The 27,410-nt window shown below is 40.0% G+C and overlaps 1 protein-coding gene and 1 pseudogene across 6 annotated transcripts; one reads left to right on the top strand and one right to left on the bottom strand.

Moving 5' to 3' along the window:
- The first annotated feature begins 3,741 nt into the window (after positions 1 to 3,741).
- On the top strand, positions 3,742 to 26,812 carry LOC131251166 (probable complex I intermediate-associated protein 30). Of its 6 annotated transcripts, none has more exons than XM_058251708.1 (8): positions 3,746 to 4,009; positions 7,236 to 7,349; positions 7,919 to 7,969; positions 11,608 to 11,699; positions 12,275 to 12,355; positions 12,528 to 12,626; positions 18,431 to 18,615; positions 26,371 to 26,812. In XM_058251708.1, the coding sequence occupies exons 1-8, from the start codon at positions 3,958 to 3,960 to the stop codon at positions 26,501 to 26,503; spliced, it is 807 nt and encodes a 268-aa protein (XP_058107691.1). In that variant the 5' UTR covers positions 3,746 to 3,957; the 3' UTR covers positions 26,504 to 26,812. The 6 variants fall into 6 exon arrangements, with proteins under 6 accessions (XP_058107692.1, XP_058107697.1, XP_058107691.1 ...); XM_058251710.1 differs by lacking the exon at positions 26,371 to 26,812 and adding an exon at positions 22,490 to 22,511 and having other exon boundaries at positions 3,749 to 4,009; XM_058251712.1 differs by lacking the exon at positions 26,371 to 26,812 and adding an exon at positions 21,290 to 21,619 and having other exon boundaries at positions 3,749 to 4,009.
- Positions 12,328 to 12,437, bottom strand: LOC131252316 (U2 spliceosomal RNA; annotated as a pseudogene).
- Positions 26,813 to 27,410: the final 598 nt, after the last annotated feature.

The following is a 27,410-nucleotide window of genomic DNA, read 5'->3' as shown; positions in this document are numbered from 1 at the left end:
GAGACGTTTTTACATGAGACGTGGACTTAATCACTCTCTTTGATATGGTTTACATCCCTTAGTAGAATATATATCTCGTGTAGTACATTTCTAACATGATATCTCCAACATAAAATTGTTGAATAGATGGTCTTGATAGCGTGCATGAGCTATACCAAACCTAACATCAAACCACTACCACACCTCCTTTGCTTGCCAAAAAAAGAGGAGAAAAAATCAATGATGTATGAAAACCCAGTAAACGAAGCCCATATTTAAAGATAAAGAGAAAAAAGTTTTAATGCACTGTGGACACTGGATCACAAGCGAAATGTTCTCACGAGTGCCTTTTGAGGCTTTTCATGGGTGTTTGTGGCTTAAGATATGATATATGACTTGGAGTCGTCACTAGCCAATTTCTAAAAAATTTATAGTTGGCTAAACCCTATAGAAACCTTAGGAGAAAAAGAAAATCAAAGGATTTATTATCATAAAATTATTCTTGATTTGTGACCGAAAATTCTAGGTAAGGGACCACGATTACAAAGAGGAAGGGTGTCAGGCACTCTCTTTGCCCGTGTAAGTGTACGGTCTCTACTTCACAAGACAACAAAGTATGGATTGGATTAGTTCTTATATGCTAATTATGCAAATTTATATATAATGGAATGTGGTGATGCGGTGCCTACAACAAGTGATAGCCCAAGTCAAACAAGTTTATCCCAACTTACCCACTTGAAGAAGTGGTTGAAGCCTAGTTAGTTTGAGTTTTTGATAAACAAGATTGCAGAGAACATGTACTTGGACCAATTAGACTAGTAGGTGAGTTGGAGTAAAGACAATGATGCACAATGCTAATGCAAATGGTGAATGAAATTGATCATAGTTGGTCGGGTGGATGGACAAGTCTGTTACAAGAATTGACTTGAGTGGTTCAGATTGGTATTTCTGGTGGCTTAGGTGACTAAAGGTTAGGCTCGACTAGGGTGACCTAGGCTAGAGCTCCTCTCTTGCACTCTTTCACTCCTTGGTGGATGGATGACTTTTGAAATGTAGAAGATGGAAGATGTGAAGGATAAAAGATTATAAGATGAGATATGTTAAAATGAAAGGCAATATGGTAATTTATAGTGTCATGGAGTGGTATTTTTGTGACTTTATGAAAGTTTAGGGCCTAAAGAAGGCTTTTTGAGGTTGTGATTGGCTAAGGGCATGAGTGTGCCATGTGGCACAATATACCTGGTTGGATTTAATGGCAAATGATGTAGTTTTGGGCAAAACTAAGGCCAAAGGGGCCTTTTTATTCCGAGTGCAGTTCTAAGGGGAGGGTTGCGCACTACACCCCCTTTTCTGCCCTGATATAAAAAAATAAAAAAAAAACTTTACGGAAATCCATATGGCAGGCGTCACATCATATACCGCTCACAACAAGGGGAGGAGTGCGCACTACACCCCCTTATCTCCTCCATAATAAACAAATCACGGAAATCCACGTGGCGGGCGGCACATGATGTGTCACCCACCACATGGATGGCCCTCATCTTTTGTAAGGGTGATCTTGGGGTGGTATTTTCTCCGTGGTTCGCTCAAATTTACTTTATTGTGGTCTTAATTGATAATGGACATGAGCTTTGGGGCTTGAAATAGCTAGGCTTAGACTTGGGCTTGAAGTTGGGCATGGTTTTGGATTGATTGGGTTGATCGAGTTTGATTGAGTTGTCTGGGTTTAACTGAGTTGGACTAAGTTGATTGAGTCAGCTAAAGTGGTCCGTAGTGTGTTTTGATCAACTTATCAAGTGTCTACACTCACTTTCACACAAATACACGTTATGCATATGAAAATACGTCACACATTTGAAGACATGTAATGAATATGGAAAAAAAAACAAAAAACAAAACAAAACAAAAGCTTTAAGTGAGTTATATAAAAAGCAATGTAATTGTAATTTTCAACAAAATCAAGCCCATCTTCACTAAAAGAACCTATAGCCCAGAACTTGGGCCTCTAAACTTAGCCTGAGGGTAGGCTTGGGCCTAAAATTTAGGCATGATGCTCAAAATGGATTAGGGCCTAGCCTATTGGTCACATCCAAAGTGGGCAATTGGTATAGTGGTTTAAAATGCCCTTTAGTTCCTTATCAACCTAGTGATTTAGAGTTATGTTTCATTGATGCAAATTGTTTACTTTGGAACTGAGGATAACCCAAATATATTTTGAAATTAGGCATCTTAAAAACTTATTAGATACCTTTAATTCCTAAACTATTTTCCTTAAATAATAACTCAAGATATGGCCCTCTAATAGAGGTGGAATAATATTCATGAAATACAAGGATTGCCTATAGAAATCCACTCTATCTATCAATTTTATTGGAACATTAGGCATGGGCTATAAAATAAAGCAAATCTAAAACTCAAGTGAGATGCATGAGGGGTGACAACGATAATTGAACTTTGACAATTGAAACATTCACCTGCCACAAAAGTTTTAAAACATGTTAATATCTATATGCTTTCATTTCATCCCATAAGAATGGCCTCACGAAAGATATGGAAGGCATACAAACATCAAAAGTTGATTGTGTCATGCCACCTAGATGATAATCAGTCTACGAAAGGGTTCTGTGTGTCCCAATGTGATATATGGGCTTTATCTATTCTGTTCATTCATTTTTTCAGACATTTTAAGGTATTAATCCAAAAATTAGATAAATCTAACTATCAAGCGCACCACACCAAAGGAAGTGGTGGCGGCAGTGATGCCTATAGTTGAAACCTTCCTAGGGCCCACGATGATATTTATTTGCCATCTAATGGGTTTATAAGGTCATGTATGAGCAAATGAAGGGAAAACTCGAATAAGTTTCAGCTTAATTCAATACTTTTTAATGGCTAGCATTCAATTCTCAAATGTATGGTTGAGTTGTGCCTTAAATAAGTCTCATTTTTTTTTTTTTTTTTTCACATAGCTTATAACCTAAAATAATTTGGAAAAAAAATAAATGAACTACATGGATGAAACAAATACATCTCGGTGGACCCACATAGGCCATGCCTCGACCGATTTGGTCCAGTCCAAGCAGGGCACATTCCATCTTTACAGCAGGACACAATCATGTCAGTACATACACTCCATGTTAGCCACCCTGCTAGGGATCGATACCAAGACCTCTAGTGTTGAAACGAGGCATCTCCGCTCAATCTGCCAGTTGCGCCATGGATCTGGGTGTGTGAGACTCGCTATTGACGTGACGTCATCAAGTTCTACGGCCTCATTATGATATTTGCGTTGTGTTCACACCGGACATTGATGAAGAGAGATTATTTTAAGATATGAGCCAAATAATAAGACAGATTCCAAATTCAAGTGGATCCCACCGTGGGAACAGACGCATACCGTTGAAAGCTTTGTAAGAGCCTTGGAAGTTTTCAATCAAGCTGATATTTGTTTGAGATCTAACCTGTTATCAGCTTGATTGGCCCCTAGGAAGGTTTCAATCCCCACTATTTCCTGTGGTGGGTCCACTCCAGCTTTCAATCTAACTCATTTTTTAGGTGGTGCCCTAAAATGATCTCTCCAAATGGATGGACGGTGTGGATACAACACACCTCATAGTGCAGCCCAGAGAACTTGTTGGTGTCACTTCAGTAGAGTCTTGATGGCTCTCACCAGCTGATCTGCGTCCAGGAAGAAAGATGATAGGGCCCACCCTTATTTTTCCCCACTTTCCACACGCATATATCATTGCACGTGTGCAACCCGCTTTTGTGCTCTATTTCCCTCGCGCGACTGTTCCTGCTGCATCTGTAAACGCTCAGAATGAACAGCTGAAGCTCTCTCTCTGCTGGATTCCGGCGCGTGTGATTGCACTGAAATCTTCCATTTCAAACCCTTTTCTCCTTCCGTTTTCATGGATTCGGAATCCCCGTTTTGATGGGTTTTTTATATCATCTGAAATCTTCTGAGTCTACAAAACCATGTCGAGGTTTCGAGCTCTCTGGCAAGCTTCTCTCAATGCAACCAAAAAAGGTACTCTCACCCAAAACAGAAAAAAAGATAAGATTTTCATGAATGTATTTAAATAATTCGATTGAGAATTCCAATTTCTCAAGTGGTTTTTTTTTCCTGGTATTTATATTTCTGAAAATTTCCTGAACTTTCATTTTCATCTTTATATTGCTAGAAAAAAGAAATGCCTAGAATTCACTAGATTTCATGGATGTGAGGTTTTTAGATTGAGCAAGTTCGGATTTTGTTTGATTTTGTTGATTTGGGAAATGGGTATTCGATATTTCTCCTGATTAATGCAACTAGATCAAGGAAGAAACTAATTGCAATGACTGTGAGCAAGCTCAACAGTCCACTAGTCTTATACTAGAGATCACTACTTCCCCCTCTCCAACACACTACCGTAGAGAAACAAAAGCACTTACTTAAAGAAAATATCATTCAACTGTGTTTTTATTCCATAGGGCCTATGCCTGCTTTATAATGTGTGCTTACAAGGTTTTCTCTCTAAGACAATCTCTAACTTAATCTATGGAACTTAAAATTAGGATCCCTTGCTGGCCAAGATCTCCAAAATAAGAGAACTCCGAAGGAAGAAAATCTAATAATACTTATTTCCTAACGTAGACATCTCTAAAGTAGGAAAGTGTTTAAAGAAGAAAAATCTAATAATACTTATTTCTTAAAAAAGAGATATTTTCCTAACATAGGAATATGAAAGAAAGAAAATTAGGAACGAGTTAAAAAAAAATGAAAGTGGGCCTTTTCTTGTGCAGATGTGTGAAGCGGGCACGTGTGGGATGTGGGGGCAATTGCATCAATTCTCCTTGGCTTGAAAAAACTCAACTCTATTGAGTTAATGACAATGTACTCCTCATAGAGCTCCGGGTTAACGCGCTTGAAATCATCTGCTAAGATCCATGTGTTGTTGGATCTCAGTCGTTCCTTTCGCTTTGAGAAACTTCTGATACCTTCCTTGGCGTGTGGAAACTATTTGGTCATCCAATATGTCTTCAATGATTTCTTCGAACTGGCGTGACACCACAAGTATTTGGATAGTCCGTTCTTCCATGCTCTCGTCTTCATGATGCCCAAGATAAATTATAAGGCCTTCCACATTGAAAATAGGGTTGATCTTCATTTCGGGTGGAAGCTCGATCATATATGTATTATCACTAGCTTCTTCAAAATACGATGACGACCTGCTTTTTTGGAGTGGAGCTTTATGTAAGAGCTTGCTGAAAACCTTTAAGGTTTGAGCCGCACCATGACCCGTCTCCTTCTTGAAATTGTGCAAAACGTCGTCGAACATTTGCATTCCCCTTGTAATTTTCATCACTAAGGGTGATCTTTTGCCCGACTTCCTCATGTATCTTATTAATATGTTGTGCAAAAGCTTCGATGTTCTCGCTCGATTGAGTTGCAATAGGAAGTGGGACTAAATCTTTAGGTTGTCAAGGTCGCATACCTACTACATTTTCGAAAGGAGATAGTCCCGCAGTGTGGGTCACAAAGCTGTTATGACGAAACTCAACTTGTGGTAACACGATGTCCCATAAACTAATGTGATTACCAACCAAACATTGAAGCAGATTCCCAAGACTGTGGTTGACGACCTCAGTCTACCCATCTGTTTGCGAATGTTAAGCACTTGAGAACTTTAATTTAGTTTCCATCTTAGACCACAAGGTGCGCTAAGTAGCTCTATAAACTTAACATCACGATCAGATACAGTTGTTATGGGAACATCATGTAGACGAACCACCTCTTTAAAGAAAACATTGATGATGTGTAGGGCATTTGATGCCTTCTTACAATGAATAAAAAATGGGCCATCTTAGAGAACCTATCAACTACAACGTAAGTAGAGTCATAGCAATGTCGAGTCTTAGGTAGTCGTAGCCATGATGAGTCTTAGGTAATCGTAGGATAAAATTCATGCTCATGTCTTCTCATGGAGCATTTGGCATAAGAAATGGAGTATAAAGACCAATATTTTGCTTGCTACCTTTGTGTAGTTGGCTCACTTGACAGTCGACATTCACGAACAATGATTCCGACATCTTTCTTTAGACGTGGGCTACCTTTGCGGGTGTGAGATTGTTGAACTACTCTGTAGCAGAAGCAATCATGTGCGACCTAAGATTGGCTTCGTCTAAGAAGCTGTTCCCCTTTATTCTTGAAGGGGATTTGCAGATACCCTTGGGCCGGTTATCCTTGTTTTAGTATCCTTAGGAGTAAGGGAAGTCTTGGACGAAGCAGTTGAGCTTTGAGCCATCAATTTATTGTCACTGAACCATGTTAGGGCTGCAAATAGTATTGTGGATAGACTGGTGAAAGTAGGGGTCTCTAGATCGGAGTTAATTGTTCTAGATTTAATGCTCTAGGAAGCTGGTGGTGGTTCCCCTCCCTCACACACACACATGTATGTATGTATATAAATGAGTCCATTCGTTAAAAAAAAAAAAGAAGAAGAAAAAAGTAAATGACACAAAGGCACATAGTTACCAATTGTATAGGCGACATACTAGCATTTGTGGGGTTGGATTTCGACTATCTGAGAACTTGGTGATGCAGGAGCCTGGTGTGAAAATGCTCCTGCATTAATTACCCCCAGTGAGGAGTCACAAACACGAGACCTCCCGCTTTGATACCCTTTGATGTAGGACAATTCACCACTTGCTTTAAAACCTCGAACTGATAGAGCATGGCGAATCTATCCCTTTATCTCATAGCCCAGGCCCCACATCCCATGGGTTAGGACCCCGCTTCGCATGGGTTCCGCTTTACACGGATAGGGCCTGCCTCACACGAGCCACCCGCCTCACACGGGCCGCCCACCCCGAGTGTGCCCCTGCATTCCATGGGCAACCCCACTCGAGCCCGGTGTGAAGATGTCCCTGCATTACTTGGTGTACCTCTATTTAGAGATGTAGCTATCTTGCCTTATTTTTAGCCCTTCATTGACATTGTACCCTTTTCTTAATAAAGAACTTTGGTCCTTTATTTTGTTCTTCGTTCGCTATCAGTGGAAGTGCCTTTCTTGGAAAAGAAGGAGAAATTTCATTGAGATTAAATAGCTATAATTTTAACCTTTAAAAAAAAAAAAATTTAAATTACAAAAATTCCATTGTAATTCCCTTGCACAAATGCTAAGAAAGCATGGCACGCCAGCAAAATTAGTTCTGTCTTGTATACAATATTATGCAGCATGTTTAATGTTTTGTTTTATATATTTAACCCGCAGCTCTCACATGGAATGTTGAAGACTTGATACCGCCAAGTGAAAGATTCGTGTTCAATTTTAATTCAAAAGAGGAGCTGAAAAGGTGGCATTTGTACTCTGATTCGGAATATGGAGGTACAGATGGCCGCTTGTCTTGGTTACCATCTTTTGCATTTTGTTGATTCTATGGTCTGACCCTTGTTTTCTTTTCTTTTCTTTTTTCCTTTACAAAGAAGTCAAATGATGGCAAATGAGGTTTCCTTATGATGTGATATTTTAAATGGCAAAATTGGAGGCAAAGAGGTTTCCCTTTGTAGAATTGCAGTTCAAACATTGGAAAATGCAAAGGGGAATCATTATCCAAGACTTTTCTCTAGTAAAACAAACAAGTGCAAATGATTTCCTTCTTCTAATATTGATGTTATTTTTCCATATGCTTATATCACAATATTGGTTTCCCTTGCATTCCCCTAGTTTACCCTCAATCCAACACGCCCTTAGTTGGATATACTTTATTACCATACTTGTGACAGCATGTCAATTGATTTTGCTAGTGTTGTTTCAGGAGTTTGCCTTATTCTTACCTTTTCCTTCATTGATTACTCTAACTATGTTTTCAAAGCTCACAAATTGAGCTGACTACATAATCTCTTTGCCATTTTGGAAGTACCATTACTTAGTAGCTTTTCTGTATCATTTCTCAGGTTTGTCATCAGCATCCTTGGAGATCAAAGATGTTGGCAATGGACTAAATGGTATGCGGCAATGTTCAAAATATCGGTATCGCGTTACATATCGCACCCTTGGGATGCAGATACGTATCGGTTATTGCATGAGATATATCGGTTTTATCGCGTAATGTATCGTTGTTGTTGGAAACATTGGAAATTGGTCGAATTTTTCAACGAAATTTCAGTGATTGTTAAAAAAGACATCAATACAAAACAGTGTTTCAAATAGTGCCCGTAGCGTACGCTATGTAGCGTAGCGTGGCCGTAGTGCTACATAGCGTCCCAAATAGCGTAAATCCCTTGTAGCGCACGCTACAGGGGTCGTAGCGTACGCTATAGCTACGTAGCGCGTAGCGTCTGTAGCATAAGCTACAATGTATTTTTTTACTATTTTAGTTTTTTTATTTTTTTTTCACGTTTTCTTTTTTTCTAATGTTGAGGAATGTGACACTTGTATTGTACTTGATACTTTTAACCTATGAGATTTTTATTTCTTTTCATAATTGTGACTTGTGGTTTCAATTAGACATTATTAATTAAAGTGGTTTGCTTAGGAAGTTGTTGATGTGATAATTATTTGATTTGGCTTATGTATGTGGATTGACTTTTGATAAATGATAACTAATAACTTTTTTGAACATGCTTACAATTGATAAAATGAATCATTTTTTAGGCATTTTTATATTTTTTTCCCTTTTTTCCCTTATTTATTATATTTGTCCTATTTTTAAATTAAAAAATAGAAATATCGTGTAGCTTACGCTACACGCTATGTATTTACGCTACACACTATAGAGGGCTGAGCGCTACGTATTACGCTACTGCTATTTAAAACACTGATACGAACTTACAAATCAAAACATTACAAAAAACAAGTGCAAATAACGGGTTTTCTTTGTATGAGGTCCTAATCTATGCGTTGTCTAACTGAATTGATGCAAGTATATTCAAAGTCTATTCATATAATTTATAAATGTAAGAAGACATGTGGAAACACAAGCAATACATTCAAAAGCAAAAGAAAAATCACTAGATTAGGTTACATACATGTTTGATTTTGATTTATTTTTTTCAATTTTCCACAACTCGGTCCTTCTCCTTCAAATCTCAAAATCGAAGTTTCCAATCCATGATTTTTCATGCCATGCAAAACATGAAAAATCATGGATTTATAACAATTTGACACCAATTTAACATGATTTATAGAAAAAAATCGAAAAAAAAAAGTTCACTGGATTGAACATGTGGAATATATCCCACTACTTGTGTGTTTCGTATCGCACAAGTGGGATATAAGATATATCGTGGGATATATTGGCCAATATCGTCGATATTTAAAACACTGGTATGCGGTACCATTGCATGATGATCCTTGCATACACACACACACACATATAGAGTCCCGGTCTCCTGCGCACCGTACCGCATGAGATATTTTATGCACCAACCAACACAAGTAAAAAGGATGGGCTTAGATGAGGCCCCACCATGATGCATTCATGAAATCCACCCCAATCATTAGGTCTGTGATAGAAATTTAGTAGTATATCTTAAAAATTAGGTAGATTCGTGATTCATATCGGTCACACGAAGTGAAACCGTTTGGATAGTTGGCATCTCGTACACTGTTTTTGCTCATGTGGCCCACCAACATTATAAACGTAGCCAATATTTTATACTTATGACTAAATTATTCTCACACACATTATGTATGGAGAGGATTCAAATAAACATCAAGGTGGGCCAACCCCTAGCCGACTCAGTAGTGGTTGGGATGAGTCAGAGACGTGGATTACATGCCGACCTTGTCATAACTAACAACCTTGCTATTGGTTTGTGCTAGTGGGCCAAACGATGATGTATATATTTAATCCACGCCGTCCATCCATTTTTCTAGCTCAATTTATGGTATGATCCAAAAAATGCATAAGATCCAAATTTAAAGTGGACCACACCACATGAAAATAGTGGTGATTAAACGAATTAAACACCCATCATTAAAAAAATTTAGGTATAGTTTATCTTCCATCCAACCTATTGATTAGGTCATAGAGACTTGGATGAAGGAAAAACACAAATATTAACTTGACCCACAGCTTACTTTGGCCCAAAGAATTTTTAATGGTGGGCTTTCCAGCAATCTTTCTTGTGGCATGGTCCATTTGATATTTGGATCTGACTCATTTTTTTGGAACATGCCATACATTCAGTTGGAAAAATAGATGGACGGCTTGGATTAAACACATACATCATTGTTGGGCCAACTAGCACTAACCAGCTGTTAGGTGGCTGATGGCGGTCACAACATCTAATCCACAACCTAGGACAACATCCCTTGGTCAACTGGAGGTGGGCCTACCTTGACATGTATGTAAAATCCACTCCAACCATAATGGGTCAATATGATAGTTAGGGGTATTGATCCAACATCAGCCACATCTATAATTCTAGTGGGCCACATGAGTGGAAACCGTGTAAGGAACACCCACTATCAAAATCACTTCACTTGGTGTGATCAACATAAATCAGGTATGGGTCTAATGTTTGGTCTCCATGAATTAACCTCTACGAGGCAATTAATGGATGGAATGGATTTCACATAAACATCATGGTGAGCCCTGTAAAAATTCAAAGGTAGGCTTTTCCTCTCTTAATGTTTTCTATTTTGTGGCCTAGTAAATCACAAATCGGCTATATTTTTTTCTCCCTACAGTTCAATTGATATCATGGACTGATTTGTCGGAATGGATCACAGGAAAACATTATTGTGAGGCTCACTTACAACACACTTGTTTAAGTTGGCATGACCGGTGGTAATTTGGTGCGCAAAAGTTCTCCTGCGGTACGGTGCGCAGGAGACCATTACTATATATATATATATATATATATATATTGTTGCAACTAATCCCTGCTTTAGAGGCTCATGTTCCATACACAAACATAAGCTTGTTGACAGAAATTGAATAATTCAAAATAGCATATAAAGCTTCATTTTGGAAGGGAAATGTGAATGTTACTCGGGAGAGTAGGATTTGAATCCTACAATGCCCATGCATGCCAAAATCGAAAGTGCATGTGAGTCCCAGGTTGTTCATCAGCTGGGCCCCATCGTGGGTGCCACGGCCTGAGAATCAGGCTGGTCCATTCATCAGATGCCATGGAAATGCAGACAGTTAAAATACTTGCAAAAAGAAAGGTCAGGACATGCCTCCCTGATGACTGAACCAGCCTAATTTTCAGGCCATGGCATGTAAGTGATGGGCCTGCCCTGACATGCACATGCCACACTGACACTTATGAGGATAGTGGGGTATGAAATCCACTCCCATAAGTAGCCTTAGCAGAAATCTCAAAAGTTAGAACACTTAATGGAACCTTTTTGGAAACTAAGTTTGTTTGATAAATTTTTTCCTAATAGTATCTTACACAAATAAACCACTGTCTTAGAAGTTTAAGAGGCTTCTAAAATGAAGTTCCTATAATCAACATCTCTCTGAGGAGTACCTCATCTTCCTTTGATGTTTCATAGAATAGATTACAAGGAGTAGATATCCAATGCTACCTTTTGGATTATATACTTGCAGCATCAAATTAAATTGTCTCACTTAGTCGATTTGATGCTTGATTTCTTCACCAATGATTCCATTGTGTTTGTGGTAAAGGGATTTTCTCTGGCAACCTTTCTTCGGAAGTCACCGAGGGCTCAAGGTGGAGAATAAATCGGAGTGGCTTCTGCGGAATGCGGTCCAAGAAGGTGAACTTTCTTTTCACAGAATGGTTGTGAATTTTCTGAAGGCACGACCATCTATTTATGCAAAGTGGGTTGGATATAGAAGAGCTGTTAGTGTCTAAATGCTGTTTTGCTCGGACAATGGTACAGGTACTTGCTAGATTAGCCTTGTAAATCCTAATTTCTCTACAAGTGCCAATGTAGCAAATGTGAGGAGAGATCTGGGCTTTTTAGCATGTGGGCCCCACTTGTTATGTGCTGTGGTTCAAAAACTAGGTTGGTCTGGACAGGTGGTCAATTATTTTTAACCTTCTATTTTTCCATGCACACTTGGTGCACCCGATGATCGAACTTAACCGATTGTTGGACCAGGCACATAAACCAATGGGCCTAACAGATAAGACCTGAATCTCGCACTCATGCCCCATTGCCGTGCATGGGGAGAGTAGGATTAGATGGCTATTCTCGGGAGTAGCCGTCGAATTGTTGGTTTCACCCTTGTAAGAAACTACTGCCCACCCCACTAGTCTTACTACTACAATGTTAGCTCAGTTCCTGTGCACCTTATTTTTTTTCTCTCTCTGTTTTTTTTTTGGTAGTTCAATGGTTTCATTGACTTGGATGCATATGATACACTAGCCTTGAAGCTCAAAGGAGATGGGCGATGTTACATATCTACTGTAAGTTTCTCCCTCCACCACCCATGCAACTGATAAGAACAGATACTATGCTTGATCTTAGCCAAAAGGCCTAGAAAGGTATTCCTCCACTCATAAAAGAAATCAATGACCAAAAGAGAGCTAGAAATGTTTTTTTCATGGAATAGCTAATTACGCAATTTGTTGAATGCAGATATACACGGAGAATTGGGTAAATTCACCTGGGCAACAGGAAGACAATTCATGGCAGGCTTTTGTGTTCGTACCGAAAGATAACTGGTATACTGCAAAGGCAAGTTCCACACCCTTAAAGTTCTCTTTTCCATACTTGGGAACTGTTAGGTGATCTCAATGCAGGTATTTGAATATTTCTATATTGTTTTTAAAATAATCTTAAAATTTTTGACTGATCTTTGATTCAGCAAGATACAATCCATTACATTAACTGCTCATTCTGTAAAATCTCATTTAATGCACTCATGATTTTATGGGATTAATTCAAACTTGAAGAAATCCATTGGTCGTGTATTGGACACAAATCCACATGGCTAACAACCAACAACTATAGTTCTCTCTTCTTCTTTCATTGGTATCATTTGTATATTATTTATATAGAGGGCTGCCCTCCTGTTGCACTCTTACCACCATAAACTTATGGCGCTACCAGGGAGATGTAGGGCCCAGTGATGTGTTCAAGGAATCCAACCCGTATATCAGATTTGTCACCTCAGAAAACCCCTTGGATCCAAAACTAAGGTAGCCCACATCAAAGGGATGAGCTGGAAGGGACCACCCACCCTTAAATTTCACAGTGGCCTGCCTAAGTCGTAAAACAGCTTGAAGTTTTGCCAGACTGGATGAAGGGTCTGAATGGCCTTGATTATATATGCAAGACATGGTGCCCCCCACCCCCCGGGTGGACATTCCCTCGCAATATGTGCCCTGTTCTGTGGCCCATGTGAGTTTTGGATCTTACTGATATTTGGGCTTTTGGGATTTTTTTGAAGTGATGCATGTTATGGACTGGTTGGATTCCTTGAATGCATCAGGCATGCCCCTTACCCAGATGCCAGTTCAGCTTTCAATATTTTGTATAAATACATGATGTTTCAGTTGCTCAAATTTTTTAGGATTGCCATGTCTGACACCTCAAGTCTGTGTCTAATACTGTCGCGCCAACATCTAATCCACATATGCTATTTGTATGTTCATATGCTGGAATGCAAACACATGCCCATGTGCACATATATCAAGGTTAGTCGACTTGACAGGTTGACTCGGGACTTGCTTTAGTTGATCTTGTTTTTATGCCCCATGAGTCAAAATTGTTGCAAATGCAGTTGAGGTGAAAATAGTACATGAACTGGGTGAGCTTTCCTGATTTTCCAATGACTTTGCACATGGTTTTCATGATTTTCTTTGATCTCATCTTTTCCTCTGTTCTCTTTTATCTAATTCTAGAGATCCCATTTAGGTAATGTTAAGAGAGTTTTACTCTTTGAATTTTAGTTGTACAAGTGAAGTGGGTCCCACATTTAGGGCCCGTTCGGGTCGTAAGTTGTTTTGCTTAGGCTACTTATGCCTCAAGTTACTTATATAAGCCAAAAGTAAAAAAGTATGTTTCATTTCCAACATCACATAAGTAATTTTTTAACTTTGCTTTACTTGAAATTCGCATGGATATGGTTTCATGTGGCCATCGCCACAAGTACAATGGGGACCAGTTGGTATTCCTGACGTTACTTAAAAATGCAATCCAACACCATAAACAATTTTTTATTTTTAATTTTTATGAAGATTAAAAAACTTCAATTCAAATAAAAAATAAAACAAAGTATCTACAATCATATTTGAGAATTTAATATAACATCATAAGCATGGAGAGATTTAAAAAAGTAATCTATAATGTTCTACCATTTGTTTATATATCTTATCTCGAACTATTTCCATCTCCCGCTGTTGTCATTGACTTACATCCACATTTGAGGTAGATAGACCAACACGTCCATCATCATCTTCTTGAACCACTGTATCCTCCCTTTGCCATATTTTGAATAGTGGGTCTTGTCGAGCGTGACACTTAATGAAATTGTGCACTCATTTTTAGGATGGCAAAGTGTGCTTTCAATACCCTAAAGCATCGGTTAATCACATTATAAAGTGATGAGTGAGCATGATTGAAATGTTCTCTTGCTGTTTAGGGTACTTGTTCCATGTAATTGTTCAGATGGTAACACTCTCCTTTAGCTAGAAATCCAGGCATGTTTGTGTACCCAAAGTCCACAGCATAATACTTTCCTGAAACAAATCATAAGGAGGCATGCCATCCTAAAGTTAGTTGTAACATATATGTATATAGCATATAAATCAAGGCAATGATTACCTTCAGGAGGGTGTGGGAAGCCCAACGTTGGATTTGTAATAGCTTCCATAAAGACTCTTGTGTCATTAGCCAATCCTTTCTACTCAGCTAAGACAAATGTAAAACATATGTTAAAGTCATATTCACACATCATATTCTGGGTCATATTGATCTTCCTCCCTGTATATGGCATTGGTTGTTTACCCGTTGGCACGAAAGCACTTAAATGTGTGCCATCAATTGCTTTTACACAGTTCTATAGACAAGAATAGCTTTGTATTTAATTTATATATTTAAAATAGAAAATGTCAATTACATTAAAAACGTCAATGTCAAGTATAGTGTTTCCTTGAAAAAAGGGCCAATTCTTCTCATTCATAAGGTGAGAGGGTGTTGAGTTGTAAAATCAGGTTCCATAATTACTTTGAAAACTTGGCAACATCCCTCAAACATTTCCCAAAATGACGAGATATAGTTTCCTTAGAGTTCTGGAAGCGATTGACAACCTGTTGATTCAACCCATGGTGGCCAATCATCATCAAGTAAATTTAAACTTGTTCCTCGATAGGCATATATCTTGTGTCTTGAATAGATCTCGCTACCTGAAAGCAGAGAAGGCATTTAGGAAGACATGTGATTCCATCTGAAAAAGTGGATATTGCTTTGGGCAGGGGAGAGGAAGGACTCAATCCAGCCAGAGGTTTCCCTATGACTACCTTGTGACGAACGAAAGCGCTAAAGCAAAGCTACCCTAAAGCCCAAGCCAGACAGAACGATGCCTTTTTGAACCATAACCTGAATCAATGTCAGGAGCACCGTTCAGATTTTGCGCGACATTGCTGCAGGCAGCAGAATTGCCTCCGCTGGACCTCTTAGAAGAATCCCGAACTCCGAAAGGGAGCTAGGACAGGATCAAAATAACCAGCAGTCCTATGTCAAAGCACCTATGAGAGTTTCCTAAAACTACGATCATGACATACTCTACCTCTGTTAGTATGCTATCCTGGTAAGGTTGCTTACATAGATGTAAGTTATAATTCTCGGCAGCTATAGTAGTATCAATTCATCAACTCTCATGAGTTCATCATTGGATGAATCTGATGAGTATTTTGAGGGTTCATCTTGTGTTCAAACCATTCACACACAATTAGATGAAAATATGTAAGATGCTTGATAATTCTCATTAATCCATTCATAGACAATAACATTTTTACCATTCAGACTATTCCATCAATAACCTATAATATTGAAATAATCTAAACCATTCTAAATTTAAAATTTTAAACATTCTCATCCATATGTAACATTTAAAACATCTAAACCATTTATAGAAAGTAAAATCCATCCCAACAAAATGAAAACCATCCAAACAAAATAAAACAATTAAAATTAAAAAAGTTCCATGCTTATTATGCCGTGCATCTAGTGTTAGTAGCATCCATCCCATCCATCCCATCGAGTGTTATAACATTCAAAATAAAATAGGTCGAAAAGATGATGGCATAAAAAGAATATCTAACTGTAGTCCTGTATTCTCCGCAAGAGGGTTTTCTTCCGATGGTCTGACATAAGAATGAAGGTCTCTCCACCTTAGTTGCTGGAGCAAATCAATGATTTGAGGTAGGCACAATCGTCTAATTCATCAATCATCTCCTCCAAGATCTGTATGACAGTTTCTCTGTTGTACTTGTCTTTCGGTCTTCCTCCGTCCACGACAACTGAAACTAGATAGCGTACGCGAGCGATGTCTAAAAGGGCATGGTCCAACTTCATTATCATCCATGCCCTCATTGTTAGTAGATGGTCAATTTGTAAGAGTTGATGGCAAAGGATTGTAAGGAACACTTCCAACCATATTTTCTTCAATAGCAATTGCTTATCGCTCATGCTCATCATCAATGGAATCAAATGTATGCTTATATGAAGCTTGGGGTGTCCTTTTGCAATTGTGCCTCCAAATATCTCACAAAGTTGGTCCTACTCAAGACATCCCACCTTACGAAATTTGGATGCTTGTGGGTTTTTCTGTGGTACGTTAGAGAGTTTACTTTAATATCATATATGAAAGTTGTAAAAACTTAATGACAATGGTATGGGATGAAGAAGAGAACATTCAAATGTGTATCCATCATCCATCCTTTGCTGTCACTGTTTGCAAGACTGGATCCCACACCAGTCCAGATACTTTCTTTCAAAAGTTTCCTGAAGCAACTCCACATTTTCTTTATATGATGATGTTTGTTCTTAAACTGTTTGTCATCATACTTCTTTCCAAATCGATAGTGAAAAGTCTATCCACATTTCCTTTCACTCTTCTTTATTAAAGGTTGATGTCTGCCTATTTGAATTTGCCATTATCTTTGAGACCATCTCAGTCTCTCCACTTCGGCTGGCCGGACTTGGTTGTAGTAGCTTCTTCCCACGCCCTAGACTCGGCAAATGGGCTCCACTAAATTCCCGAACTTCTCTCTCTCTCTCTCTCTCTCTGCTGTTAACCATCAACCACAATATATGCTAACTGATGCAGGACAATTAACCACTTGCTCTAAAAGCTCGAACTGTTAGAGTATGGCGAATTAATCCCTTTATCTCATAGCCCAGGCCCCACATCTTATGGGTTAGGACCTCGGCCGAACCCCCTTTGTGGGCCCCAAATCACATGGGCCGCTCACCCCAAGTGTGTCTCCGCATCCCACGGGCTACCCCACTCGAGCCCGGTGTGAAATGCGCATTAATCACCCCTGTTAAGGAGTCTCGAACACGAGCCCTCCCTCGTGGGCCCCAAATCGCATGGGTCACCCACCCTGAGTGTGCCCCTGCATCCAACAGGCGACCCCACTCGAGCCTAGTGTGAAAATGCTCTTGCATTAATTACCCTCAGTGAGGAGTCTTGAACACGAGACCTCCCGCTTTGATACCAATTTGATGCAGGACAATTAACCACTTGCTCTAAAAGCTCGAACTGTTAGAGTATGGCAAATTAATCCCTTTATCTCATAGCCAAGGCCCCACATCTCATGGGTTAGGACCTCGGCCGAACCCCCTCCGTGGGCCCCAAATCACATGGGCCACCCCACCCCGAGCGTCCCCGAATCCCACGTGCTACCCTACTCGAGCCCGGTGTGAAATGCACATTAATCACCCCTGGTAAGGAGTCTCGAACACGAGACCTCCCTCGTGGGCCCCAAATCGCATGGGTCACCCTCCCCGAGTGTGCCCCTGCATCCAATAGGCGACCCCACTCAAGTCCAGTGTGAAAATGCTCCTGCGTTACTAACCATACAACATCGTGTAAAAGCATACATCATACTAACTATCCCTATACATATGTCCAAAATACACGAGTACAACTATGTCCAAAGTACTATGTATGTGTATACAAGCCCATAAAAGAAAATAGTAGGAGATCTATCTATCCCCTCCTACTGGCTGGTAACGCCACCCTGAAAAGAAAGGAGCATGGTGATGAGCCTAACACTCAGTGGGTCAACTTGCGCGCTGGAACTCCCATGTGCAAATGCACGTGCATTTGACTAACTATACTGATGTAAAAAATGAAGTGACACACATTTGTATTGTCTCTGATTAATGTATCTGATAATTTCGTATTGCCATGATTCAGAGTGTTTACCACATGCATTTTACTAGTGTGTGTGTGTGTGCGCGCGCAAGCCAGCATGAATTCAAATGCTAAGTTTCTGAGTCTGAAGACTGACGTCTGGTACTTATATCAGATTCCCCTTGATCGATATTTGCCGACGTGGAGAGGAAACATAATAGATGCGAAGTTGGAAATGAATCCATCACGAATAGTTGGAATGTCTCTCTCTGTCAATGCAGAAGGCGGTTTTCCTGGCGCAAAATCTGGACCTGGTGATTTCAGACTGGAAATAGATTGGATCAAGGCCTTGAGGACACAGTAAGTTATCATGAGATAATGTGTTTATTTGAGTAAGAAGTTTCAGTTCTAGGAACTACTTACAACAATCTGTTTTATCAAGCTCCATGACCTTGCTTCCTACATGAAAATATTTACATGCTATTCTTGTGGAAACAAGTGCTGCATGCAGATGGTCTCACACAATTTTCCATTACGTGCTATTCTCCTTTTGAGATTACTGTTCAGAACCTTAGTTATATGTTTTGGTGTTATGCTTAACTTTCTTGCATTAAGAGCTCTCAGTAGGGTTGAACTTTGCATTTTTTTAAAAGGAGCCATTTGGTTGCTAACAAAAGTTGGGTCCTGGACAGGCTATTGTGGCCAGTCCAAGATTGGCAATCTTAGACTAAACACATCGGTCTTGCTCTTCAGGATTGAAAATCAATTTTGGTGTACATATCGCCCCACCAAAACCGATATGTATCAGCTGTATCAGTTGATATGAGCCAATACACACTAGTAAAAAATTGATACTCTGGCAAGACGAGATGGATGATATGCAAGAACTTAGAAATTACATAGAAATTGCATCATGTTACAGACAAGTATTCAAATTAAACCATCCGAATTATGGGTCTAGTTTAGATGCATTTTGAAAGAAAAATTATGCTTATTTGATTATTCAACTATTGTGTTGGTGAGCATGTATTGGGCAGTTTAAAATGAAAACTATCCAATGTTCCTATTTCAACAAACATAGCATCTACAAACCGGAGGTTTGTTCAACCTATCTGATTTTGGGACTGAGTTAGTGTCTGTGGGTTCCACATTTAATCGGTTTAATTTGAGTTCATGCATGCCACATGTACAATATATGAGTGCTATGTATCAAGTGTCATACTCTGGTAGAGTATCAAATAACTCCCCTTTGTTGAAAATGAAGAAGGGCATCATTTATTGCAGCACACCCGCTCATATGGTATAGTGACCGTATGGTGGAGTACTTTTAGGCCCATAATGCTGTTTGTGTGTAATCCAAACCATGCATCAAGTGAGCCCCACCTTGAAGAAGGGACACTCTAAAAATCAGGCTGATCCACAACTCATGTGGGCTGGCACTAGAGCTGGGCATCGAGTCGAGTCGGACCAAGTTAGGGTTGACTCGACTTGATCCAGTTTTGAAACAAGCCTGACCCAAACTCGATCCGAATCGATACCGAGTCCAGCATGCCTGACTCGATCCAAGTCCGATATGGCCTGGACTGATCTAGACCGAGTCCGATCCAGTTAGAATTATCGAGTTGGGTTGAGTTGGCACCGAGTCGGATTGAGAGATGAGGGAACGAGAGACCAAGAGAGTGGAGAGGAGAGAGGAGGAGGAGGGTGATGGTGGTGGGTGGTTGCTGCACTTGGAAGATGAGGAGGATGAGGGAGGGAGACAGAGAGGCCGAGCTTGGAAGATGAGGAGGATGAGGGAGGGAGGGAGAGATTTTGGGATTGGGTCGGGGTAGGGTTAGAGAGTCGGGTTTCGGATCGAGTTTCGGGTCGAGTTACTAGGTAACTCGAACTCGACTCGGTTTGAGTTCGGATTGGGCAAAGCCTACTTGGTTCGGACCAACTCACCCATTCGGTTCGGGTCGAGTCGGACGAGTCGAGTTAGCAAGTTCAAGTCACCCGGTGCCCACCTCTAGCTGGCACCATGAGAAAAAAACATGTAAAGACATGGCTAAAACTTTAAATTTGAGTGGTTTGGCGTATGGCATTAAAAAAATAGTTAAATTAATTTATGGCTATATCTGCTGTTATGTGAAGGAAATGGTCACTCCCATTACGCGATAAGGGGTGAAGTGTCCGTTATAAAAAGATGGGTCGTATCAGCCCATGTTAGGCCATGTGGCCGTTACAAGCTGATGCGACCATAAAGGGCCTATAATGGAAGTTTTTATTTTCAATTTATCTCTCGTTTTCCCACTTCTTTATTCATTCCTGAAAGAAGCTTAGACACACATTAAACTAGATTTATGCCTATTTTGAGGATCAAAACACAAAATTTGATGAATCAAAGCAGAGTGGACCATTTTGGAAAGTATCAAAAGGGGGTAAACCATCACTTTTTCCATTTTTTCATTTCATTTTTATTTTTGGTTGTATTTACATATAATGGGCCTGTGTTTGATTAGAGCCTATTTGGTCGATGTTTAGCAGGTCAAGCTGACACTACTTGACAGACAACTTCCTTACCAAAGAATGGCCCATTCACCATCAAATAGATATCCAAAACTAAAAAGACTCATACTTGGGATCCTCAAAAAATTTCGAATTTTACCAATAATTTTTGAGATTTTCTTCCCCCTAAAAGAAACTTCGACTGTAACAAGGTTGTATCAGCAGATATGGACCCAATCAGCCAATGTAGTCCTTATTGTATCGGCCAGAAAGCTTTCTGATACGCTGGCCAATACTGTTATGTAATTCCTTGGTCTGGCCTACCTGTGTTTTCGATGGTTAGGTACACCACAATGGGCCCCACACAATTTATTCTCTATTCTATCATGGATGTTCTACCTTGTAGCTCCTTGTTTTGTGGTCCACCTGAGTTATGAATTGGACTTTTGGGCTTAAGGCCATACAGGGTGGTGCGCATCTGATGGATGGGTTGGATTTTAGATACACAACTATGGGACCCACAAAACTAACCTTTACTATCCACTAGGTGATTTGAATGGTTGCGACTCAATCAGAACCACCCTGACTTCTCTGAGGCAGCCCGATCGGCATGATTTAGTGGCAATTTAGGCTGAGTCACCTCCTAATATTGCATACAGCTGGGGTCTACGCATCATTAGGTTCTGAAACTAGTACTTACATACTGGTTTTGCGATTTTTAAAACCTTGCTTGTTATAACTAGTATGTTGTCCGATATGATGTTTGTCAAACCCCCAAAGATAGGAAATGATTTGGTACGAGTCACCCCCTAATATTTTATACAGGTCAGATCTACTGTATTGTTAAGATACCGAAACCGGTACATAACGGGCGATGCATACCAGTTTTGTGATTTATAAAACCTTGCTTGTAATAGTTATTAGTTGTCCTATATGATGATTGTCAAAAACATAGGAATAGGAAATGATCTTGTGGCACATGGGGCACATGTGTGTGATTGAAGATTAGTGGTGGTAGATGTGAGGCATTTGAAGATGTATAGTGGCACGTGGTGCATGTACACGTTTGCGCATTAGCACATGTTGCACATGTCTTGAAGGTTGAATGTGATATGTAGGGTGTTTAAAGATGGATCGTGGCACTTGTAGCACATTCAAACATCTAGCACATGTGGCAGATGTTGCATGTGTACTACAACTAGGTAATCCAGCTTGTACCCCAACTGAAATAGGTGTAAATAGGGCTGTCAATGGGCTGGGCCTAGGGTAGGTCTCGGCCTGGATTTTGAACAGTTTCGGGCTGGGCCGTTGGGTCAGCCATATTCAAAATTCTAATTTTCCATGCCCGAGCCTGGCCCATTGACACCCCTAGGTGTAAAACACTTTTTATTAAGACACCAGTATGCTCATAAGGTCATAAAATTTGGACATGCTATTCCCATTGTTTTGGGTTCACATGCCAAAAGAGCCGTGGACAAACACAAGACAGGTTGCAAAATGGTCATGTGTCCCTGACAGTTTATCTAGGACACAACTTTTAAGAGTAACCAAGAAACCTTGAAGGATCTTGCTCCTATTCTTTAAAAATCTATGACTAGGGATTCCGAGTAAGGACCTTGGTGACGGAGAAAGAAGGGGTTAGGCACCCTTCTTCGTTTAAACTCATGTGCGGTCTCTGCTTTGTGGGATTTTAAGATTTTTGGGGATTTTAGGGTTTCAAATGTCTTCCTGTCTAATTACAACCTAGGAGATGATGATGGCTCAACTTGGTGATGATCGAGGGGGCGATGACTATAAAAAAGAGAAGGAAACACACTAATTAATGCTCAACTACGGGTATGATCGTGGAGACAGCTTGCTCGCATCAACCATGACTGAGAAGATGATTCTTCAAAGAAAAGCGGAACAATTTTAGGTTTTTGATGTCTTAGGACCTGAGAATTCGGTAGGACATAAAGCACATGTTCGAAAGATTGTTTGTAGATGAGTAAGGGGGTGTATGAGTAAGGAATTGTTGCAAAATGTGAATAAACAAAGTAAATGAATGATGGTAGAACTGCTCATGCATGAGGGAGATTTGAGAGGGGAAATGAGAGCTACGACACCCGTCTATAAAGAAGTTGATCGTTGAGCTCAAATCCCAACCCTACTTTGCATGAACTGAACCGTTGCGATAGCTTATATTGATGTGTTGACTGGGCTGGATGGTTGAGATGGAATGGATAGGTAAGATGAACACACCTCCCTCCCCCTCTCTCTTGACCTCTCTCTTTCCTCGTCCTCTCTCTCTAGCTCTAAACCCTTTTATAGAGAAATGTGGATTATAGATAAATGTGTGAAATGAGAGAGTGAGGGGATATTTATAGTTGGGTTAATGACATTTTTTACAAATAATGGAAAATTAAGGGGTAAAAATGCCACATATCACGGTTTGATTGGCTGTTGGACGTGGCACCCATTGATTAGTTAGGAGAATGGTAAAACTTGTAATTTCATTGAGACTTGGGTACAAAAAGTAATCTGAGCACCCAATGGAAATTGGATTTCCTTTGGTACTTGAAGTTAGCTAAATCTCGATGTACCCAACTTAGGGATCCGTGCATAGCTTTCTAGAAAGATTGGCTGACTTTTGCTAGGATAGCCGAAGTTGGATTTTCACTACCTAGCTACTCTCACTTCTGTACTTACAGCGTACTCTTGTGATCCCGAGTGTCCTTTGATGGCTCCTGATTGGTCAAAAAATGTCTGCAGAAATCAATTTTCATTAGCAGACTGGCCATTTCGGCTCAATTCTCTGGTTCGGGTGGTCGTACTGAGGCCCGAAATCACTTTGAATTGGGTTATGGGTTGCCTTGTGAACTTTTGGTGGTGAATGGATGCCTAAACAGAGTTTCTTGACTATTGGTTTCCGAAGGGTTGCAGGTTTGGGTTGCCATTGGTTTTTGTTTTAATTTCACATGCTCCATTTCATCAGTGTGAGGTACTACATGAAGGCACAAAGTTCGGGAAGTGGTTGACTAATGGTGGGTTTTTGTCTGAGTCCCTCATTGGAAGTGTTTTTTATGCTGGTCACCCATCTTACCCTTGTGCTTTGTGGAAAGTCCCTATTCCTCCATGGGTTCAAGCATTCGCTTGGGTAGTCTCAATGAACAAAATCATTACTGTTGATGATTTGAAGAAAAGGAAAATGGTGTTTGCCAAACACATGAAGCATTGATGATAATCTGTGCATCACTCAGTCCATTGTCAGGCAATGAGAAATTTGGAACCACTTCTTCACCTTGTGTAGAGTTTGGAGGTTTCACTGGCCGATTGTCTCTGTTTCTTCACGGGAAATCTAATATGGAAAATGTTATGCTTTTGCTATTCTTTGGGGAGGGTGGTGGGATAGGAATGCTGGAATCTTTGAAGATAAAGCTGCACCTATGCTTGAGAAAGTGGGATAAGAATGCTAGAATCTTTGAAGATAAAGCTGCACCTATGCTTGAGAAGGTGGGATAGGAATGCTAGAATCTTTGAAGATAAAGCTGCACCTATGCTCTTTCTCAAGCAGAGGATAGGCTCCTTGGTTTTTGAGTGGGCTAGTGCTGCCTGGTTTTTTCTGGTATTTTGATGGAATTGGTGCGAAGAGACTAGGATTCAATTGTTTTTGGTTGTTCCGGCCTGTAGCTTTACAAAATGTTTAGTTTTGAAAAATGGTCATCCTTGTGAAATCTGTTCAACAGGAGCGCTCTTCAAGCACTGGATCTGGGGTTTGGGAGAATGCTTTTCTGCCAAATTAGCATTTCATTCTTTTCAAGACTTGAAATGAATGAAATTGTTATTTTGGAATGTTAAAGTGGGAAAATGATAACCCTCCTGCGCACTAGTTTTCACTGAATTTGTGCGAACTTTTTTGAGAACTCATCATACATGATGTGACTCCAAAATCCGAATGTTCCACGTGAAGCAGCACCTCATAAAACCCCCTGGACCCAATTTTTACTTTGATCCAAACTTTGGTGGGCCATGAAAAGTGAAAACAGTTTCCTCCCTTGATTTGCATTTCTCTTTTCTATGGTCCACCAGAATTTTAGATTAGGGTGAAAATTTGTGCCTTGGGGTTTCATGGGATTCCGCATCACATGGACTATTCGGATTAGACGCCCATGACATGTGTGCAAAGAGCGCACGTCCATAGGTGAGCATGACTCTCTCTCTCTCTCTCTCTCTCTCTCTCTCTATATATATATATATATATATATATATATATATATATATATATATATATATATATCAATGGGTTTATTTCGTGATCTAAAATTCTGATGGGCCATAGCAAAGATAGATGCAAATCAAGGGAGGAAACTGTTTTCATTTTTCATGGCCCATCAAAGTTTTAGATCAAAGTAAAACTTGGGCCCGGGAGGTTTCACGAGATGCTGCTTTACATGAACGGTTCCGATTTTGGATCCACATCACGTATGATGGGTTCTTAAAAAAGTTAGCACTAGTTCCGTGCGAACTGGTGTGCAGGTGAGCATTTCCCTATATATATATATCCCAAACTCGGCAATTTGGGGTACTCCTAAACGTTACTATAGAATTTACTCAAGGAGATGTATCAGCCAAATGAATGCTATGCAATCGTTGAAATTCTTCCATCTTTTGAACTTTGTTTAGGGTTTGTCGATGGATGGCTGGGTCCAGGTCCCCTCTTTTGAGCCCATTAAGAAGTCAGGTTGGGTTCATGTCTCAACTTTTGGACCTGGTTATGGACCCGATTAAAGCCGGGTCCTGTTAGTTTTAATAGTATAAGTAACTATATATACTTAGCATAAATTAATTATTCTAGCAAAAAATAAGGTTTCCTAATACACAAGCATGTAAGAGAGACCATTTATGCATTGTGCACGTGTCAAACTGGCACATTTTATGTGATCTAATCCATCCATTGGGTGGGCCAAACCATGTTTATGTCTGTTCTTAAACCCAACTAGAAACATAGATCCAAAGACCCAATGGGTACCCGAACCTGAACGGATCCAGGTCCGGGTCTTCGAGCACTAGACCTGGACCCAAAAAGACATGAACCCAGTTAGCCCGGGTAATGCTACGACCCAAACCAGCCCCATTGACAGCTCTATCTTAGTTGGAAATCTATAATCCAAACTATTAGATGTGTCTTTGCTAATGGGTATTGATTTTTTGAACACTAAGGTGATGTGGGACCCAGAAAATAGTAAAACAATATCTCCACAGTACACTTAGCAGGGTCATACATCAATCAGGATATCCATTCAAGTGGGCTCTATTATATATGGCCAATGTTTCAAAAAGACACCTACTTGCACAATCCTGGCTGTCACTTTTCCTCACTTTCCAGCACTGAATGTTGGTAGCTGAAATGGTTTTTTAAAGGCTAGCAATTGGATGGTTAGGATCATCCCATGTTTTTTGTATTTTGAACTAGATACAAAGTCCTGAATGATAAGGTATGCTGCCCCATCTTACACTGATGGGAGATGGCTGTTCTATATTCCGGTTGGGTGGGCCCCACTTTATCATTTCCCTGAATAAAAACCTTGTGGGCCATGGTTTGTTTTTAGTTTAGCAGACATGGGCTGTCCTAACTTTGTTATTTTATAGGCATATGAATCCATTAGGTGGAGGACAACTCAATCAGCACTGTCCATTTCTGGGATGTGTGGCCCACTCGATTATAGAAGAGGTAGGCATCTATGGAATGAGAGAGAAACGAATGCTGAATGCTAATGTATAGATGTATGAGATCCATACGTCAAAAATCACTCTGTTCAGATGATCCTAGCCACTGATTGAAGGATTCTCATCCATTGAATGTCGGATTTTTTGTTGGATTTTTTTTCCTAACCATCCATTTATAATCATCAAGAGCCCACTGATCACCGGCCAGGATTACACAACCGGTTTGAGTTTTAGGCTACAGCTCCCATCCACGGCAGGACGCAAAGTATGAAGGGTCTGGATCTAATACACGTGCACCACGTATATCAATATTGAATGATGGATTCCTACTAAGATGGAATTGATAGTACCATATCCTCTCTCATACATAGACTTACGGTTGTTGTGTAGTGGAGTCTTTTCAACCGTACACACACATGGCATAGTTGTACGGCAATTTAGACGATCCAGATGACTGATCCAACCGTCGATGGAGTATATCTAAAAATTACGTGGAGAATCCATTCGAATTTGGATCGCTTACTATTTTTCTCTTAACCATCCATTGGATAGTGATTAATTGGATGGACAGGATTACTTTATCAGTGTGATTTTAGAGATATGCTCTATCCATAATGGGACCCACAATTTGGATGGTCTGGATTACTGCACGTCAGTGCCAAATGTGAAGAGAATGAGTCACTACCACTTTTTTAGGTTGTGTTTTACTAACATACGAGTCTGCCCAAGAATGCGTACATGAGTGCCGGTACCACAGGGCCGAACGGGCAGAAGCTTTGAGTGGCGATCGTGATGTATGGGTTTCATCCACACCGTCCATCCATTTTATTTCGTATCATTTCAGGATATAATCCTAAAAATGAGGCAAATCCAAGACACAGGTGGACCACACAATGGGTATTAAAGTCTGGGCCACGGAAGTTTTGGATCGAGCTGATATTTGTGTTATCTTTTCATCCAGG

Source organism: Magnolia sinica, chromosome 7, assembly GCF_029962835.1.
Source record: "Magnolia sinica isolate HGM2019 chromosome 7, MsV1, whole genome shotgun sequence".
NCBI classification, from domain to species: domain Eukaryota; kingdom Viridiplantae; phylum Streptophyta; class Magnoliopsida; order Magnoliales; family Magnoliaceae; genus Magnolia; species Magnolia sinica.
This window is presented reverse-complemented; position numbering and strand designations above follow the sequence as displayed.